This window comes from Sorghum bicolor, chromosome 7 (genome assembly GCF_000003195.3).
Source record: "Sorghum bicolor cultivar BTx623 chromosome 7, Sorghum_bicolor_NCBIv3, whole genome shotgun sequence".
Lineage (NCBI taxonomy): Eukaryota > Viridiplantae > Streptophyta > Magnoliopsida > Poales > Poaceae > Sorghum > Sorghum bicolor.
In genome coordinates this window covers 4,292,599-4,311,047 of record NC_012876.2, presented here as the reverse complement: position 1 = coordinate 4,311,047, position 18,449 = coordinate 4,292,599, and the positions used below count along the sequence as shown (strand labels likewise).

Below are 18,449 nucleotides of genomic sequence, written 5' to 3'. Positions count from 1 at the left end.
GTCAAACGTCTTATAATTTGGGATGGATCAAGTACTAATTTGGGATGGATCGAATACTATATAACAAACGTCTTATAGTTTGGGATGAATCGAGCACTAATATAGGTGTGTCTTATTTACATCGTCGGTAGTTGGCTCGCTGAACGTCGTTTTCCTCTAGGATTTTCTTTCTATAAAAGGAAACTAAACTCAAATGAACAAATGCATGCATTCGAGCTAGCTAGCAATTAACCATGTGGAAACTCAAAGTCTCAGAGGAGGCCTCTGACGACCCATGGTTGAGCTCCGCTTACAACTTTCTCGGCAGGGCTGTTTGGGAGTTTGATCCTGATCTAGGCACAACGGAGGAATGCGCCGAGGTGGAGAGGGTGCGCAAGGAGTTCACTGACCACCGCTTCCAGAAGAGAGAGTCTCAGGACCTCCTCATGCGAATGCAGGTTAAACACTACTTGCTCCCCCCCCCCTCCCCTTTTTTTTTTGTTGTGATATATTGTGATTGATTCAACACTTTCTAGCTAGGTCCACATTCCAGCTTTACTTTAGTCAAAGTTCCTGATTTTGGGCCTTGTCCAAATGTCCTAATTAAACAGTAAGCACAGCTCATGGAGATGGCCACTGCGCGCTTATATATATGCTCAGTATTTTACATGATCTGCAGCCATGATTATTACTGTATTTTACATAAGAGTTACAGACCCTGAATCTGGAATGTGGATTCCTCTTCGGATGTGATTTCTTTTAAGATAACGGAGAGAGTTCCGGTTTCATATTTCTTGAAAGAAGAAGCATCGGACCAAATTTATTATGAAACTCGCACATTTGCACCAAATGGAAATGGACCTAAGAATTTTTTTAATTTGCCCCATCATATCGAATATTTGGACATATACATAGAGTATTAAATATATATTAAAAAATAACTAATTGCACAATTTGCATGTATTTTACAAGACAAATCTTTTAAGTCTAATTAGTTCATGATTGGATACTAATTGTCATAGTTATAAATGTACTATATCCAAAAACTTTTCTTTTCACGAACTACACAAGGCAAAAAAAAATAAATAAATATAGCAATCTTTTAAATCGCTAGAGAAGCCCACAATCTTAGAATACAGTATTCATTCCCACGATCTCAAGCGTCATGGGTGATGGGAACCCGGCCCTCTTCTACCGACACACCGCATTAGTGACACGTGACTGTTATAGAAGATATATACTATTCATTGTATTAACTTATGAAAATTTTTTATAGAATTTTTAGACCCCAAAATGACCTCAAATGAAGCAATCCGACTACAAAGTTTTTAATTGTCTAGCAAAAAAGTTTTGGTATAGAGTGTGTTTCCATCCGAGGTTATATGATAAATTCAAAACTTTGAATTTTTGAAATCCGAGAATTTAGAAGTTGAGCCAGCTAAAGTAAAAACGTTGTATCTCTTTACAAAGTTGCACTAAACATAGTTGTAGCTTACAGAACTCCATCCGGTCACATTGCACAAACAAAGTTGTAGCTTTTCTTAACTAAAATATGAGCACTAGAGTTGAACTAAAAACAAATATTTGGGCCTCCCTAAACTGTCTACAAAGTTGTAGATCACTTTGAGAGGTAATACTGGGGTATAGATCATGTCAACATTCAAGTCGTTTGAAAAGTTTAATTTCATATAAAGTTTGTTTTCATCCAACACATCATATGAAAAGTTATGAATTTTTTTATGTATACACAACTATTTACATAGACATAATCTTAGAGGTCTGCCTCGTAAATAGCCTTGTTAAAGAGGCAAACCTTTAAATGCTTGGTTTTAGAAATGGATTTATAAAGATGGGTTTTGCATTAGCCATAAAGCCCTTAGACTATTTACATATAGACCACAAATTTATAGGCCTCTTCTCTAAAATAAAATATATAGAAGAATGGACTATGTGATTCTAGACAAGTCTCAACTCATAGATCCATGCCAAACAAATTACTCACATAGGTTGTGTTAAAAGGATTAAAAACTCTTGATTTTATTTCACTAAATTATCCGTGACTAACAAGCTGTCTAGCATGAGCCTTCTATAGTTGCGTGCTATTACGTGAAAAAGATTAATTTATGCCATGTACTCTAAAATGGATTTGTAAGTTTTCAGTCGAATTTTTTATATCAGGAAATTTGACAATGAATAGAAGGATTTCAGAGTTTTTTTATAATTTTCCTTATTTATTACTTAGTGGTAGTATAGATGGGCAATGGGCCAGCCCGGCGTGGCCTGATGTGGGTCGGGCCAGCAAGGCACGCCGTGCCTTGCAGGCACGCAAGCTTGGCTTTTGGTCCATGCACAACACTGTGGACCGTTTTTTAGGCTGGACTAGCCCAAAAGGCACGCACAATCTATCAGGCCAAGCTGGCCTGACGCCCACGCCGTGGAGCAGGGAAGGAAGCGAGGCCAAGGGTCTATCATGGCGGGGTTGGTGTTAGTGGCGTTGGTGACGGGGGAGAAGACAGGTGTTGCCGCGTCGAGGAGGTGGCAGACTCGGTTCTTCGGCTTGGGTCAGAAGAGAGGTGAAGAGCAAGAGAAGGGCACATGCTGCCACTCTCCCCATCGATGGAGAAGCCATCAGCGACAACAAGGTGACTAGCGCATGTAAGAGGAGAGCGAGACCCACGCGTCGCTTCGCTTGGAGTCTCACGACTTGCGAGTTCGGCGTGGGGAAGCGGGCGGTGACGGTCGCGAGTCTCACGACTTGCGAGTTTGGCGCGGGGAGGGAGGGGAGCCAGGTGCGAGAGAGTGCGGCGTTGAGGGGAGGGATTGAAGTGAGGATTAGGGCTAGAACATAGGGTGCTTTCATTGGGCCGCCACCGTGCTTGCCTGTGCTGATCGGGCCATGCCATGCCAGCCTGGCGTGCCTAGGGTACAGCCCAGGCACAACCTGCTTCCTCAGGCCATGCCAGCCCATGCCCGATGGCCACTGGGCTAGGCCGTGCTTCCTCATGCCGAGATGATGGGCTTGGGCTGCATGCCCGTATAGAAGTGGCAGTTGTATGTCGGTGCACTATTATAACAATGTACTTCTTTAACATTCAGAATTAGGAGACTCTCTTGAGCATTTATGTAAGACTTGTCTCCATGGAGTTCAAATTTGGTATACAGCAACAAAGAAAAATAGTATAATAATGACAGGACCACACAAACAAGTAGTTAGCTCTATTTTCCATCATAGTGCGAAGCTTATTTTTTACTGGCTGCAAATTTCATGGAGCCCAAGAATTGGTAGTAAATAGAAAACAATTCTTATTTTGTTTGCTCGTTTGTTATTGCTCACGGGTCAAATAAACTTTTGATCGCCATGAATACACAGATGTACCATATACAGTATAGTAGTCGTAAAAAATGCCATCTCTGTAAGTTATTTCTTTGTTCTATCTATTGTGTTCACCAGATAATTTGCTCTATTGTGCAAATAAAATCTCATATTGTGTACTACAATCTATTTCAGTATGCAAAACAAAAAAAAGTTGAGATCGATGTTCCCGCCATCAAGCTTGCAAAAACGGATGACGAAGTTACCAAAGAGATTATAGAAACATCACTGCACCGAGCCCTCACTCAACATGCAAGTCTCCAGGCACCTGATGGGCATTGGCCAGCTGAATACAGCGGAGTTCTATTCGTTATGCCTATCATGGTAGAAACCAAATTAAGGCTGGCAATTTGATTTCAATCTCAATCAAACATTTATTTATTATACATAATAATGACATAGAGGAGTACAGATTTCCAATGGATGGGCGTCAATCTATTTTTTTTGCTGGTAACCTATTAAATGTTCTTCAAACGAGTTGTTTTTGTATTGTGTGTTGCTTGCAGGTATTTGCTCTACATGTCACTGGGTCGCTCGATTCTGTCTTGTCTACAGAACATCGACATGAGATATGTCGCTATCTTTATAACCATCAGGCATGTATAATTACAAGGTTCCTCTTATTTTCTAGCAATAGTAGTATTTTGTCTACTTGAACTATTTTAATATATCATTAATCAAATTATGACAATAATAATGCTTGTTCCCAATCTAACAATGTAGAATGAAGATGGCGGCTGGGGCACACAAATTTTGGGACCAAGCACCATGTTTGGCTCATGCTTAAACTATGTTACCTTAAGACTCCTTGGTCAGGCATGTGAAAATGATGCATTGACTAAAGGACGTGCATGGATTTTATCACATGGAGGTGCATCTGCTATACCTCAGTGGGGAAAGATATGGCTTTCGGTTTGGCATCACATCAGTACAAAAAAGAATATTGTGTTTTTATTTGCATATATGCTTGCTTGTATATATGGAAATAATACCATAATTTTTCAAGTAATTGATACCTTAAAAAAGTAGGATTTACCACCTTTAACATTGCATACAGTAGGATGGAAGTTATGCCATGAAGCCACCTCGCCAATGCCCGCAACATGCGCTAGCCTGAGCATGTGTCCATGCCACCACACCTACGCCTGTGCCGCCACTGGGCCTATACCTGGCCAACAACGGTGGGGGCATGGGCGGATTTAGGGGTATTCCCCTGTATTCCCGGGAATACCCAACTATTTTGGTACACTTTTATGTAAATATGTATATATACTTATATATATAAATGTATAATGCTATAATATATAGTATTTTCGCACTTTTGAGCTCAAAACACGTAAAAAACTGGCATTTCAATTAGAAATCTATATTCTAGAAAGCAAATTTTGGTTTAAAGTTGCTGACTTGTAGTGCAATTAGCTATATTTTAAGCCTATGGATTCGACTTTATGGAAGTGTGAATACCCAAGTTTCAAATCCTGGCTCCGCCACTGGGTGGGGGCAAGGGTTGAGGAGTTGGAGCATGGGGAGGCTATGCGTGAGAGAAAGGAGAATGAGGCATGGAAGGAGAGAGGTGAGGGTGGCATGAGGATGTGGCATGATTGAGAGAGTACCGGAGATAAGGAAGATAACAAAAGGGGATTTGGGAGTAGTAGGGAGTCAGGCCAAATTGTCCTGGTACGTCGTACCCGAATAGTGCCCCAAACGCAACTAGCATATTGGGCCGGACTGACATAGACATAACAACCATCGAGCATCTTGTCGTGCCTAGGCTAAATGAAAACATTGGGACATGGGCTATCCCCATAGGCCTCGGGCCTTATGTCCATCTATAGCTATGCGCAATAGCTACGTAGCTACCTCACCCACAAGCTATAGTGTGCTCCCTTAAGGGCACGTTCAATTTACATAGAATTGAGTCTTGGAACTATTCTCGTCAGGATATTGAGCCTAACTGAACTGGCCCTAAAGAAAAAAAACAAGCCTATCATGCCAGCGCACATGCGTGGAGCATTGGCTGCCGTAGCTTTGCCGCTGTCATGAAAACGGGCGAGCAGGCAATGCAACAATGGAGCTCCATGCTGGTCCCCTTGAGAAAGGGCACATTGTCACTGCCCTGTTACTCCCACTGCAGACATCACCTAGCTTGCCCTCGCTACATCATGAGCCTTCATGTGTGTCTTGTCGTCCTGCATGCACCACCATCATAGTAAGGAAACTGATAAGTTATGGAAGTGATGAGTGAGAAGGATGATAGGGGCAGAGGCACAGTCGTCATGATCTTTTTCATCTTGCCCAAAATGTCCGATGGAGGTTGCCATTATGAATAATGTTTTAAATCATCGACTAAGGCATTTAGCGATCTACCACTAGAAAACAAATAGACGGCTATAGCAGGCTATAGCAGCAGCATTAACAGCTAAATTGAATATAAAAACTAAATCTTTCTCAGATAGCTATAGACAAAGATTTAGAACCTTGATTATGAATTGTCCTGAGAAATCCTATTCCTAAGATAGTAGCTTATGCCAACCACAGCAACAAATAGGAACATTTTTAGAGGTTGTTTGCTTAATAGAACCATCTCCCAAAAAAACTTTAAGAGACATTTCTAGATGTTGCCAATTATGACTGCACCTAAAAAATATAAGACACATCTAAAAATCAGCTGTGTAGTGCAAGTATTGGTTGATAAAGGATCAAAAGGCTCAAGAGAGGGTTGAATTGGGCTTTGAAATATTTAAAGAACAATCTTATCCTAGGCAATTCGACTTCACCGACCCACTTGCTAGTTGAGACCTAGAACTAAAAAGCACACTATATCAAGGTCCTTTAGGTCTGTCACACTAGCATGTCCTTAGCAAAACTGCACACACTAAAAAAAGCACATTGCATCTAAAAAACAAGGGCAAAATCCTAGGGAAGTGCTCAATGTAAACTTGCAATCACAAGACAAGATAAGCACCAAGCAATATCATGATATAAAGTAATACAAAAATTGAAAGAGTGAGCAAGTGAAAACCAGATTTTTTCCCATGGTATCGGGGTGTTGGGACTTGGGACACCCCTCTTGTCCATGTTGGTACACCCACCAAGGATTGAGTGCCCTTGAGTCAACAAGGCTCAAGCTCCACTAGGCATATCACTTCCCCCCATATCTGGAATGGTAGATCGCACACTATCTACAAAGTCGCAAAGCTAGTGCTTCTCAAAAGAGTCACCAAGAGCTCTTAAAGCCACCATATTCACCAAGGCATCTAGGTGTTCTGATCCTAACACCATGAATCACAACTCACTAGACCAAACAAGGCCCTATGCCTATTAATGCACACTAGCTTGTTACTCAAATATTGCTCAAGCTCTCCAATATCATCTAGCTACCCTTCAGGGGTGCATGAGACCTCAATTGAACCCAAATGAGTTGTTTAAATAGCTAGAATATAGTTAACATGAAGAGTTGTTGTAATAGTGCACAAAATACATGGTCAAACAAACTTGAGACCCACTCGGACAATCCGACATGTGTAAAATCTCTGACACACCACCTACTCCTCGAATGGCATTATGACATCAACAAATGTCCAACACTCACTAAGAGGACTAGTCGAACAGTTTGGTCTATGTAACTGTAGAACCCCTCCAACAGTAACATAACATCACAAGTTGTTCGATGACCATCTAGGTCACTAGTCAGATAATCTGGCATGTGTGTGAACACTATAGCCTCTGCCAATTGTCCTGACATATTCCAATACTACACTTAGCTTCCTCTTAGCCATCCTCATCAGTATAATTGAACATTGGCTAAGAGCAATGAACTCCAATAGTGGAAGCAAAAACAAGTGTCTACTTTAATTTGAGGGATTCTCTTACTTTTAGTGGCCATGTTTTCTGAACTCAACTCTAGCAATAGACCTTAAATAGGGCCCCTAATCTTGTGGGATCAACTTGTTAGTCACATTCATCTTATTCTTTTTTTATTTTTTTCTTCTAAATAACTCTTGTCTTAGGCATAGTAGGTGACATAGTTGGCAGAGGAAGAGGGACTTTGTTGGTGCCACCCATGTCCAAGGTTGTGAGGCCACTGCACTGGGGGAAGAGGATGTGGGGAGTACCCTCAACATGGAGGCAAGGCCAGTGCACTAGAGGAGGAGACCATAGGAAGTGTCGCCCATGTTAGGAGAGGAAGCTGCCCCGTATGTGCTAGCCACACTGTGCAAAGGGCTCCAAGCGACCACACTAAGGGAGAAGGCTGTCAGGTGGGTGCCACATCGAGGACAAACTAGCTGCATCGGGATCTATCGGTGATGGTAGAGAGAGATGCACCGGGTGAGAGAGACGCATTAGGGAGGAGCACATGCATTATGGGATTTTCTGGCGGCAAGGAGGGTGGCGCTGGTAGCAAGAAAGGAGACATTAGAGGGTATCAGTGTTAGGAGAGGTGGCACAATGAAGGTGCGGATAGGATAGCAGGAGTGAAACAGTGGCAATACGAATACAGGGTCCCTCTAGAGCCCTAGCAATGAGGGCTTCATGGTGGAATTTGAGGGGCTCCTAATTTTGTGGGCCTAAGTAGAGGCCTACTGGAGTGAGGTTTTTGCTCACTACCCACAAAAGTAGGGTAAGGCTTGAATAGGGGCCTTCCTTGAGATGATATAATACTTAACTCCTTTGGCCACACACCATCGATTCAGTTATCACTTGTTTGACTTCTCTGCAGGATTGTCCCCTCTGTAGCACTTAGATTTGATTTGTCTATACAAAATTGCCATCAATTGTCCTCAACATGCAGGCAATTAGGCTAGTTCAATTTTTTGTTTGACTCTAACTATTGAATCCTTAATCCAATTGTAGTCAAACTTGATTCCCTTCAATCCTCTCTAGAAGGACTGGCCTCCATGACCCTCATCTCCCAAAGTGTGTATCACTAAAGCCGTGAACTCACTTGGTCAAGCTACTAACCTTTCATCTCCCCTTTAGCTAATAATACGGTCAAGAACTAAAAACTTGCAAAATTAAATCTACCTAAGTATCCTTCATATGCTCATTGATACCTGGCTCTAGAAAGGTCTTTAGTCTTCTTTCCAAGTCTTTTATCGCCATGAAATCCAAAATGGGACCCTCTCATTTTCCTTGTGCCTTGCAATTAATTGCATGTTGCAACCTAACACCATGATTCTTCTTTCAAAACAAATTGTTAGTTGCACAAACACGGTCGTCATTAACTACTAAAACTCACATCTTACCTATGAGATCGAGATGCTTATAGGTGTGATGTATATCCTTGTTAATTCTTGTTAGTGACGCCAGGTGTGCAAAACCGCAAAACTCTACAAACGGGTTACATAGTTTTGAGTTCACCGACACTTTTAAACAGCTTGAGGAGTTTAGGCCCAAAGTAAAAGTGATTATTGTACTTTTACATTGTTTACTTTTGTGCATAAATGTTTTCTTGATATTCTAATGATGTATACTCTGCATAGAATAGCTGTATTTGTTATTTCTTTGAGGTTCGACTCAATTAGTAAGCTATTCAAAAATGATCGAAGCCAAAGTTGTTGCTCCTGATATTGTTGACATGAGATTAAAAAATAATATTTATCAACTTGTAACAAAAGTTTTGCATGATTTTAAATGAAGGTGATCGGTCTGTATGATTGGTCTGGCAACAATGCCATGATCCCTGAATTATGGATTATCCCGTATTTTCTACCAATGCATCCAGGTAATATCTTCTCTAGATGATCATTACTGAAATTTTTATTTTGTTAGGTTACCTTAAGGTTGCATGTCGACCTACACAAATTTTATTACTACCTGCACAACCAGTTATTTTATTGTAGCTGGACATGTTAATACACGTGTCAATAAATAGTACGTGGACTCTTCACAAATCATCCTACTACTTACATTCAGGATGGCTTACTCAGCATTTGACTAAAACGAAATCAGTGTCCCTTTAATAAATATTTCTGTCATCATTTCACATCATGTATATCTTAGGATAATAACTTATACAGATAATATATTATTTTATTAAAAAATTCAATGTATATGCTTTGCTGTGAATGTACTTTGTCATGATAAATATTTCTGACAGTCTCACGAAATATGAGTTATCTGTCTATTTCGAAACTACATCAAAGCATATTACTAATGTATATATTCGAGTCACACGAAAGAAATATGCTAGTGTAAACGTCTTGTTTTATTTAAATACACGCTTTAGTATAAAGCATATGGTAGGTCACCTATTGTTTAGCACTTATTCAAGCAAAAGGGTCCATAAAATAGACTAAGTGGTCATTTAAACATGGCAAATAGGCAATTAAATGGAAACAGAGTACCACTATGTAGAGTTCACATGGTGTTTAAATCGGCAGCATCAAAGTTGTAGAACTAGACGAGAACTATAATTTTGAAACTAACAACCTTTTTATTTGAGATTGTTTGCTGTTAAAAATAGCATCCATTATGTAGTCACAAGTGTCATGTAACTTAGCTATGAATGCTCAAAAGAATGTGAACATTGAGGTCTTGAGTTTGAATCTTGAAAAAATACATATTTTCTATTTTCTATCACTCATCTCTGCCGGTTCAACCCCAATCACTGCAGTGATGGTCTGTTTGGGTGTAGTGTTAACTACAAAATTGATCTACAAAGATATGTGAAAATCATTTTTAGAGGCATTTTCTTTTCTCATGCCTCTGCATAAAGGTATCTAAATAAATGGATGATGTTCAGAGGTGGGAAAGAAACAACCTCTACAAAGATTTCCATAGGTGGGCCACCTATAAATCGTTTTCAATGGATTAGCTTTTGTGACCTGCCTCTAGAAATCAACTTCCAGAAACTAAAAAAATGGCCTAAATGAACTCCAACATCATGCAAGCCATTACCATCCTACCTCATACCTGTTAGTATTGCAATAGGAGAACATTTCATTTTGTTTCTTTGGTAGGAGCGATATATAGAGACAACGGTCTTTGAGGGCACACCTCTAGATAAATAAAAAATAAAGATTAGTTAAAGCCATGTCTATTTTAGGTCGATGCCCCTTCAAGACACTTCTTGTAAATGTCACATATAACAGAAATGTTGAGCGTACAGATCAATCAAATGTCACCAGATAATGGACAAATGTAGGAACATACCTCTGTCATGAAAAACAGACAATAAAACTGAACGACACCAACAAAGCTACCTCTGTTGGGTTTTAAAATAACCATAACAAAGCTAGCCACCATCAGATATATTCCCATTCCCATATTTCTTTTGTTGTTATTTCAAATAGGTCATCCTTTTTCACAGGTCGATTTTGGTGCTTTTGTCGCTTGGTTTATATGCCAATGGCTTACCTATATGGTAAGAAATTTGTTGGGACACTTACTCCAACAATACTGGCACTAAGAAAGGAGCTCTATAGTGAACCATACTGCAATGTTGATTGGATTAAAGCTCGTCGTACTTGTGCTAAGGTTTGTAATGTAAATTAAGTTTTCTGAAGATTTACAAAGAAATTCTTGGTTCAAGATAAATTTACTGAATAACAAGTTATTTGTTGGACAAGTAGTACACTTCATACTGTAGAATTAATTTGTTTATTGGTTTAGAAGATAACAGTATTTTTTATTACTACCAATTATATCCATATGCTCATTCATTGGTATAGTCATGTTCTTCTGTGGAAGCGCATACACCTTTTTTCTTGTTTCTTTTGATTATATAGAGTAAAGTTTGAGATTAAATGAGGCAGGTATTCTCTACAAACTATAGAAACAGTATGTGTTTATCGAATGATTTCTTACCAATATCGCTCTTCTGTACCCCATTTGATCGAGTAAAAAACGAATTATATGTTGGCTAGTTTGTTTGTAAGATAGCAAAAGTGTGTTTTGTTCCTAGGACGTACACCACTCTCAATGATTTTGCTAGTGAACAAAAGTGAGTTTATCCTCATATAAATGTCATGGCACAAATGATCCACCATAATTTCAATGCCAAATAGTCAATATCTAGGCTCGTTTGGTGATACACCTCCATCAATCCATTTGCTAATTAAAATTGAATTACGTGAATTAGGTAGTCTGATCTTGGATAATACTTTCTCAAGTAGCAAGCCACATCGACCCAATAGAACCAAGAACTTGGTGACTATGGCCCTAACAGACAGAATTCTCACATTTTCTCAGAGTGCACGTGATTTTGAGTATGTGTGCCCCTAGCTCTCATATTTAATTATCTTTTTTTACACAAGCACACACTATTAGTGTGATGTGTTACCAACATGTGGACCTAGCAAAAATGGTACAAAGGGTACAAACATTATATATAGTCCAGTGTCAACCATAATTTAAGCCCCTGAGATCGTTTAAGATAGCAAACATTAAGGGCATGTTTGATATTAGGGCTGAGGCCGGCTCGGCCCGTAGCGAGGGATTGTCCGAAGTGGTGCAAGGCCACTTGTTTGGTTGCATGTACCAAACAGACTTGTCCCTCTAGAGATTGTATTGATAGGATGTATAGATGGATATGGTTACCCTCATATTTGGAATATGGTGGCACTACCTTCTCTATATCTCTTGTTGGCATTCCATCAAATGGTTGGTAGGCAGCAATGAGGAACGGAGCAGGACAAGCACCACGATGATAAAGCTTGGAGTCAGCAACAGCACAGGCAAGTTCGACAGTTGTAGCGAGGACCCCGATGGTGGCTCGCATGGTGGCGTCAACCTGAGCCTTAGTGAGGCAAGTCTGGCTTGGCATGGCGGCGACACATCAACTGAACACGACAGTGGTGCATCAACCATGATGGCCAGCACAAGCAACACTAGCAACAGATGACCGCGGCCATGGCAACACAGCGGCGGCGGTGAAAGGCGCAACCATGGTGATGGGGTGCGCACTCTAGCTTGGTATCGATGGTGTGGGAGGCCTCGGCCTTGGAGCATGAGGGGGAGGAGAGAGTGGTGGAGAGAAGCTTGCCGGGCTTGGAGCAGGAGGGGGGAGAGAGAGATGGAAAGGAGCTCACTGGCCTTGGAGCAGAAGGGGGAGGAGAGAGCGACGGAGAGGAGCTCACCGGTGTTGGAGCAAGAGGGAGAGGAGAGAGCGGTGGAGAGGAGCTCACCGGCCTTGGCACGGGAGAGGAAGGAGAGAGCAGTGAAGAGGAGCACACTATGGTAGATCTACGATGGAAGGTGAGGGAGACGAAGGTAACCACATTAGGCTCAGAGTGTTGAATCAAGCCGACCTATGAAAAAACAAAGTCTCCCTTCGTTTCTCTAGGGCCTGGCCCAAGAGCCTTAAATCCCATGTGGAACAGACTCCAAGGCTGGGTCAAGCACACCAAACAAGGGAGTTGCAGCCTAGGAGCGTAGCCGGGCCGCTGGGCCACCATACAAACACGCCCTAAGATGCATTACTACTTTTAGTCAAGTACAATTAAGGTAGGGGTGTACTAAGTTGATAGAACTATATATATGCATCACAACCTAGTAGTTTTTGGTTGTTGTTACCTTGCTGTATTGGGGACTGAAAAACACTAATGATGATTTGAGCTTGTTTTCTTTAATCAAAGGAAGATACTACAAGAATATAAGTGTATGTGCTTTCCAGTTTCAATTATATTCAGCAAGAATAACTTATTTATGCTTCACTATCATCATTTTGTGTAGAAAGGTAATATACATTGCTTCCTACTGACTGGGTAGCTACAGGGAAAAACATATATGCCGTTTTGATACATTGATTTTCAGTTGTGAATGGTGTTGGGTGCAGGAAGACCTTCGTTTCCCACAACCCTGGGTCCAAACTATTGCCTGGACATGCATTAATAAAATTGTGGAGCCAATGTTTAATTATTGGCCATTTACTAAGATTAGGGATACAGCATTAGATGAACTGATGAAGCATATCCACTATGAAGATGAAACTACTAAATACATTGGCGCCTGTCCAGTAAACAAGGTAATGTACTGATTGCTTGCTTGACAACTTATAAAAATGAAGGCGGTCTAATTTATTTGAAACAAAACGATGCACCATCAAGTACCAACTTGCATATGTATATATTGTAATAAACTTGAAGGACAATATGGATATGTTGCCTAGCTCAAAATGAAAACTATTAGCTGCATGACTAAAGTCAAAACCAGAAAAGCTAATGTAACATTGGGGGTTAACATAAGTGGCAATTTTTTTTTCATTCTGAATATCTTTTTAGAGTCATCTCCAAGTAAAGTATATTATAAATTAATGCAACCCCCCATTTATAAAACCTCTATAATTTCGAATGTGTAACTCCTCAAATCTTTGCCAATTTCTCAATGGTAGGCACTAAATATGATCTGTTGCTGGATAGAAAATCCTGATTCAGATGCTTTCAAGAAGCATGTTCCAAGGATCTATGATTATTTATGGCTTGCGGAAGATGGCATGAAAGCAAAGGTATAATATTTTTATGGCATATATTCTACCATTTTGACAACCTAGGAGTAGCGCACATATGTTTGCCTTTTACATCCACCATTTTATTTTTCTACATACACATTGTTATGTAACTGTTTCCTTTATCTTTTCAATGGTAAAAGGTTTATATTCCAGAATTTCCTGTAGCTTTTGTAACAAAAACTTATTCACCGTTATAAAAACTTATGCAGGCATATGATGGTGTTCAATGCTGGGAAGCTGCCCTTATTGTACGGGCTTATTGCTCCACAGAACTTGCAAAAGAATTTGGTCCAACACTTTCAAAAGTTCATAATTTTCTTAAAAATTCACAGGTATAATTATTAATATGATGTTTCTATTGTTAAGCAAAACAATGTTTGCATATGAACTTTTAACTTGTATTTTGTTTTTTAGATTCGTGAATAATATGATGTTTCTATTGTTAAGCAAAATAATGTTTGCATATGAACTTCTGACTTGTATTTTGTTTTTCAGATTCGTGAAGACCATCCTGATTACAGAACTTATTACCGCCATAGGTCTAAAGGATCATGGACAGTTTCCACATCAGATAATGGATGGTCTGTATCGGACTGTACTGCAGAGGCACTTCAGGTGAAGATATTCTAATCTGGATGTCTACTCTTAATATATAGAACCAGACAAATCTTTTGTGGCCTAACCGCCCAACTGAACTTAATCCCAAGCATACTTGTCGTCCTTCTTTAGACACTCAGTACCCAAGATACTTGTCAAGTTCGGTAGTCCATCAAGTGCACCACATGGGAGACCCGAACACTATCAACTTTTTTTTAGAATCCATAATAAGTGATAAGCTTATACATCAATATTTTCTAGGAAACTTTGCTGGCTTTCTATATATGTAAACTTTAATTGAGAGAACTCTCCATCTAATTAGTTTAATAAAACATGAAAATATATAAATAAAAGCACAGTGATGATATTTCAAACCAATGAGAGCACATACAAGTCTTTTTTTCCCTTATAGTAGCCATCGGTTTCATTTCTTCAGGCACTGCTATTGCTATCAAAGCTACCACCAGAACTAGTTGGGGAACCAATACAAGGACAACGGTTGTATGATGCAGTGGATTGCTTGCTATCTTTTATGGTATGCCAAACCCTTTCAACATTATTAGAGAAAAACAGAATTCTCTTTATGATTCCATTATCTTCTTATGTATTTTAAATAAAATTTGAACTTCAATACTGAGGTTATTGATCGCAACTATTTTTTTTATCGGTGAAGAACAATGATGGGACATTTTCTACATATGAGTGTAAAAGAACGTCATCATTGTTGGAGGTGAGTGCTTTGGGTTGCTCCTCCATTCTCTGCAATTCAATTTTTCAATCACCATGCCGATAACACGCGATCTGCAAACAGTTTAATGTTAATGATCCTCACTGCAATGCCACCACACACCAGGACCATGGCAACATCTAAGAAAAATACTTTCCTGGAGCAATGAGAACATTCTGAGATCATAACTGATTACTGTAAGAAAAGTGCTTGTCTGCAGCCATTACAACATTCAGGAAAGTATTTTTCTTAGATAAAGGAAGCTTCATGGATCTCAGACAATTACATCAAGATGATACAATTACTCCTAGCATACCACAATACCAGGACCATGCCAACATCTCTTCAAACCTATTATTACCCTAAGAAAAGTGCTTGTCTGCAGCCATTACAACATTTTGAGATCATAAACTGATTACAAGAAAGTTACAGCAAGTTTTTAAAAGAAAGGAAACTCAGCTCCATAGATCTCGGACTTACATCAAGACGATACAATTACAAGACCATACCCAGTTTTTGTATAGTTAGGATACACACATTCCAAAGATTATTAAAAAAGAAAAAAAGAAGTAATGTGGCACTAGCACAACTACTGCTAAGTCTAGATATATGAATTTCTCTCTAGGATTCAGAAACCGATACTAGAGAAGTTAAGCAAAACCAAATCAAAGTCCCGTATTGTTGTCATCTCTTATTCCATAGATAGTATTACTAAACCTAGCTACTAATCATGGCAACTGTGAATAATGCCAACAAACTCCACAACTGTGGGCCTCGAGGTGCCTGCCTGTCAGTTCCTGAATTTATTACCAAACCTACCAATCAAGGAGATAACTAACAGTCATGGTGAACTTACATACTATTTGGGCAAACAAAAATAGAAAATCAAGTGAGGATTTGGTGTGGCAAGCACTTTGTTCATTGCATAGTGATGGATCAAAAAAAGGTTGTTGAAAGCAGTCAGAAGATCGATGAAGTAACAACAAAAATAGTAACTAAACTTCAAAAAGTGTGAAGCATGTTTTCAAAAAAATTCAGTGTTTTGCACAGATTAAATTTTGCTCCAAATTATTTTGATTTATCCTAGGTTATTTTGATTTGGCCCGTCTTTCATGATTGTACTGACATGGCTTCCTTTTCATCAGCTTCTCAACCCTTGTGAGACTTTTGCGAACATTATGGTTGATAATCCGTAAGTGATGAATATGTGTCCTTACTAGAGGGGCAAAAACAATTGTTTCCTTTCTTCTAATGACTCCTTTAGTTATGGGAAGTGACCTATGCATAAAACCAATTGACAGATGCGTTGAATGCACATCATCTGTTCTACAAGCTTTGGTTACATTCAGAGATTTGTATCCAGGCTACCGCAAGGATGAGATAGAAAATTGTGTTAAAAATGCAACAAAGTTTATTGAAAATAAACAGCAACCGGATGGCTCATGGTACCTAGAACTTTCTTTTATTAAGTAAAAAATTATTAAAAATTTTAATTATGCTAATAACTAGATTATTTCTTGTTCAACAGGTTCGGTACTTGGGGTATCTGTTTCATCTATGGGACACTGTTTGCAGTGAAAGGACTAGTGGCAGCTGGAAAAACATACAAAAATAGTTACTCAATCCGAAAAGCATGCAATTTTCTTTTATCGAAGCAGTTAAGTAGTGGTGGATGGGGAGAAACATATCTTTCAAGTGAAACTGGGGTAAATATTAATTTTTGTTATGCTTGCATTTGCTTAAGTGGTTTATTTGTTAGTTCATATCTAGCTACTTTCAATATGGTCGTCTTTAAATATGATATGATACTTCAGTGGTTGTATTTGGTTATCTACATACTTAGTATCAAAGATGCTCACTATCCACAACACAAAATCTAAGCCCATTAAGGTTGGTAGAAGTCACTGCAGAAACCCACCATCTATTGATAAAGGTTTATTCCAACTACAATCCTAAGTCAGTGTAAGTGTCATTGGTGCAATCATACAATGACAACTTTATATTTTTAGCAAACTCACATATGTCAATATTATGGTGTTGTGGTATAGTACTGTTTGTAGATGTTTGAATTGTGCTAGTTTCTGCTATGTTTTTTTTCATAAAGGAAGGATTTTATTATTTTACAATCATTTCAATCGAGTTGGTAGAATAATCATGAAGTCACTTCTGGCCTCGGCTATGTTAATTATGCTGAAATAGAATCTAGTCTACAAATGGCATTTAGAGATCTGCTTACATATTTCTCCAGCAATTAACAAAATAATTCTCCACACTTAGGTAATTGGGTACAAGCGCCAACTTTCTATCAAGTGCATCTCAAGGCTACTCCTAATGCATTGTCTCATGTCACTCTTTCCAAAAACAACTATGTTGGCTGAGTCTTTATTATAATATTTTGCAGATTTATGCAGAGGCAAGCAGTCCTCATGCTGTCAGCACTGCTTGGGCAATGTTGGCTTTACTTTATGCTGGGCAGGTATATTTTCTGTATTAAAGCATTTGAATTTCAATGAACACATTATGAACAAAACCATCTTGATGTCCCTTTATTATTTCATTGTTGTGGGAATGGAAAGTAGGTTGAAAGAGATCCAACACCATTATATCATGCTGCAAAAGAATTAATCAATATGCAACTAGACTCTGGCGACTTTCCACAACAAGTAAGTCCTAAATTCTTTTACACACATAGATATTTTATTTTCATCAAATTAAGCATCTTTTACCATTTTATAAATTGAACAATCATTCATGTACACAAAAGGCTAACATGTTCCCAACATAATAAATTTACAACTGACCAAAACAACGAGCCAACTTTCTGTTTCCTTGTGCAAGTGCAATTGTCCTTAGTGCATTAACGAAAACAGTTGCATTCCACAAATATGGCTTGTGCACATCCATGTCGATCTCCAAACATGCAACAATATTTATGGTACTCACTTTGGTGGCAGGAACATGTTGGAGTGTCTAACCGTTACATGTATTTCAATTATGGTAACTACCGAAACCTGTTCCCTATTTGGGCTCTCGGAGAGCTTCGCCGCCAATATGTTTTAAGGAAGATATGTAACTAATGTGCATTATTCAGTATTTGCTTGCGATAATACATAAGATAAATGATAAGTATTGTATGCAATGCAATTTGGTGCCATGTATATTGTAGGAAAAAACACATAAACTTAGTGAGAAATGTTGGGCAAATGTCCACAAATCTAAAATACATAATGTCCTTGGAAAAAATTCCATGGATTCAGGTACACTTCCATTCATAAATATCTGGTGTATATGTTTTGAATGACAAGGATATTTAAATTACTACA

At 39.0% G+C, this 18,449-nt stretch overlaps 1 protein-coding gene across 3 annotated transcripts; it reads left to right on the top strand.

Annotated features, from left to right (window-relative positions):
• On the top strand, positions 218–18,447 carry LOC8067848 (achilleol B synthase). 3 transcript variants are annotated; one of them, XM_021465367.1, is made up of 18 exons: positions 218–437; positions 3,488–3,676; positions 3,859–3,948; positions 4,076–4,264; positions 8,993–9,077; positions 10,665–10,831; positions 13,131–13,319; positions 13,686–13,799; positions 14,012–14,134; positions 14,298–14,417; positions 14,836–14,934; positions 15,073–15,129; positions 16,272–16,318; positions 16,428–16,571; positions 16,655–16,832; positions 17,528–17,602; positions 17,706–17,789; positions 18,081–18,447. In XM_021465367.1, exons 1-18 carry the CDS (start codon positions 234–236, stop codon positions 18,201–18,203), a joined length of 2,277 nt encoding a protein of 758 aa, XP_021321042.1. In that variant the 5' UTR covers positions 218–233; the 3' UTR covers positions 18,204–18,447. The 3 variants fall into 3 exon arrangements, with proteins under 3 accessions (XP_021321042.1, XP_021321043.1, XP_021321044.1); XM_021465368.1 differs by lacking the exon at positions 13,131–13,319; XM_021465369.1 differs by lacking the exons at positions 218–437; positions 3,488–3,676; positions 3,859–3,948 and having other exon boundaries at positions 4,092–4,223.

What these genes read in the sequence shown, in the direction of transcription:
- LOC8067848 (XM_021465367.1), top strand. Translation starts at nt 234, where the DNA reads ATGTGGAAACTCAAAGTCTCAGAGGAGGCCTCTGACGACCCATGGTTG. An exon ending in TATTCGTTATGCCTATCATG is followed by an intron (nt 3,677 to 3,858) that starts GTAGAAACCAAA and finishes TGTTGCTTGCAG; the next exon opens with GTATTTGCTCTACATGTCAC. An exon ending in CTCGTCGTACTTGTGCTAAG is followed by an intron (nt 10,832 to 13,130) that starts GTTTGTAATGTA and finishes TGTTGGGTGCAG; the next exon opens with GAAGACCTTCGTTTCCCACA.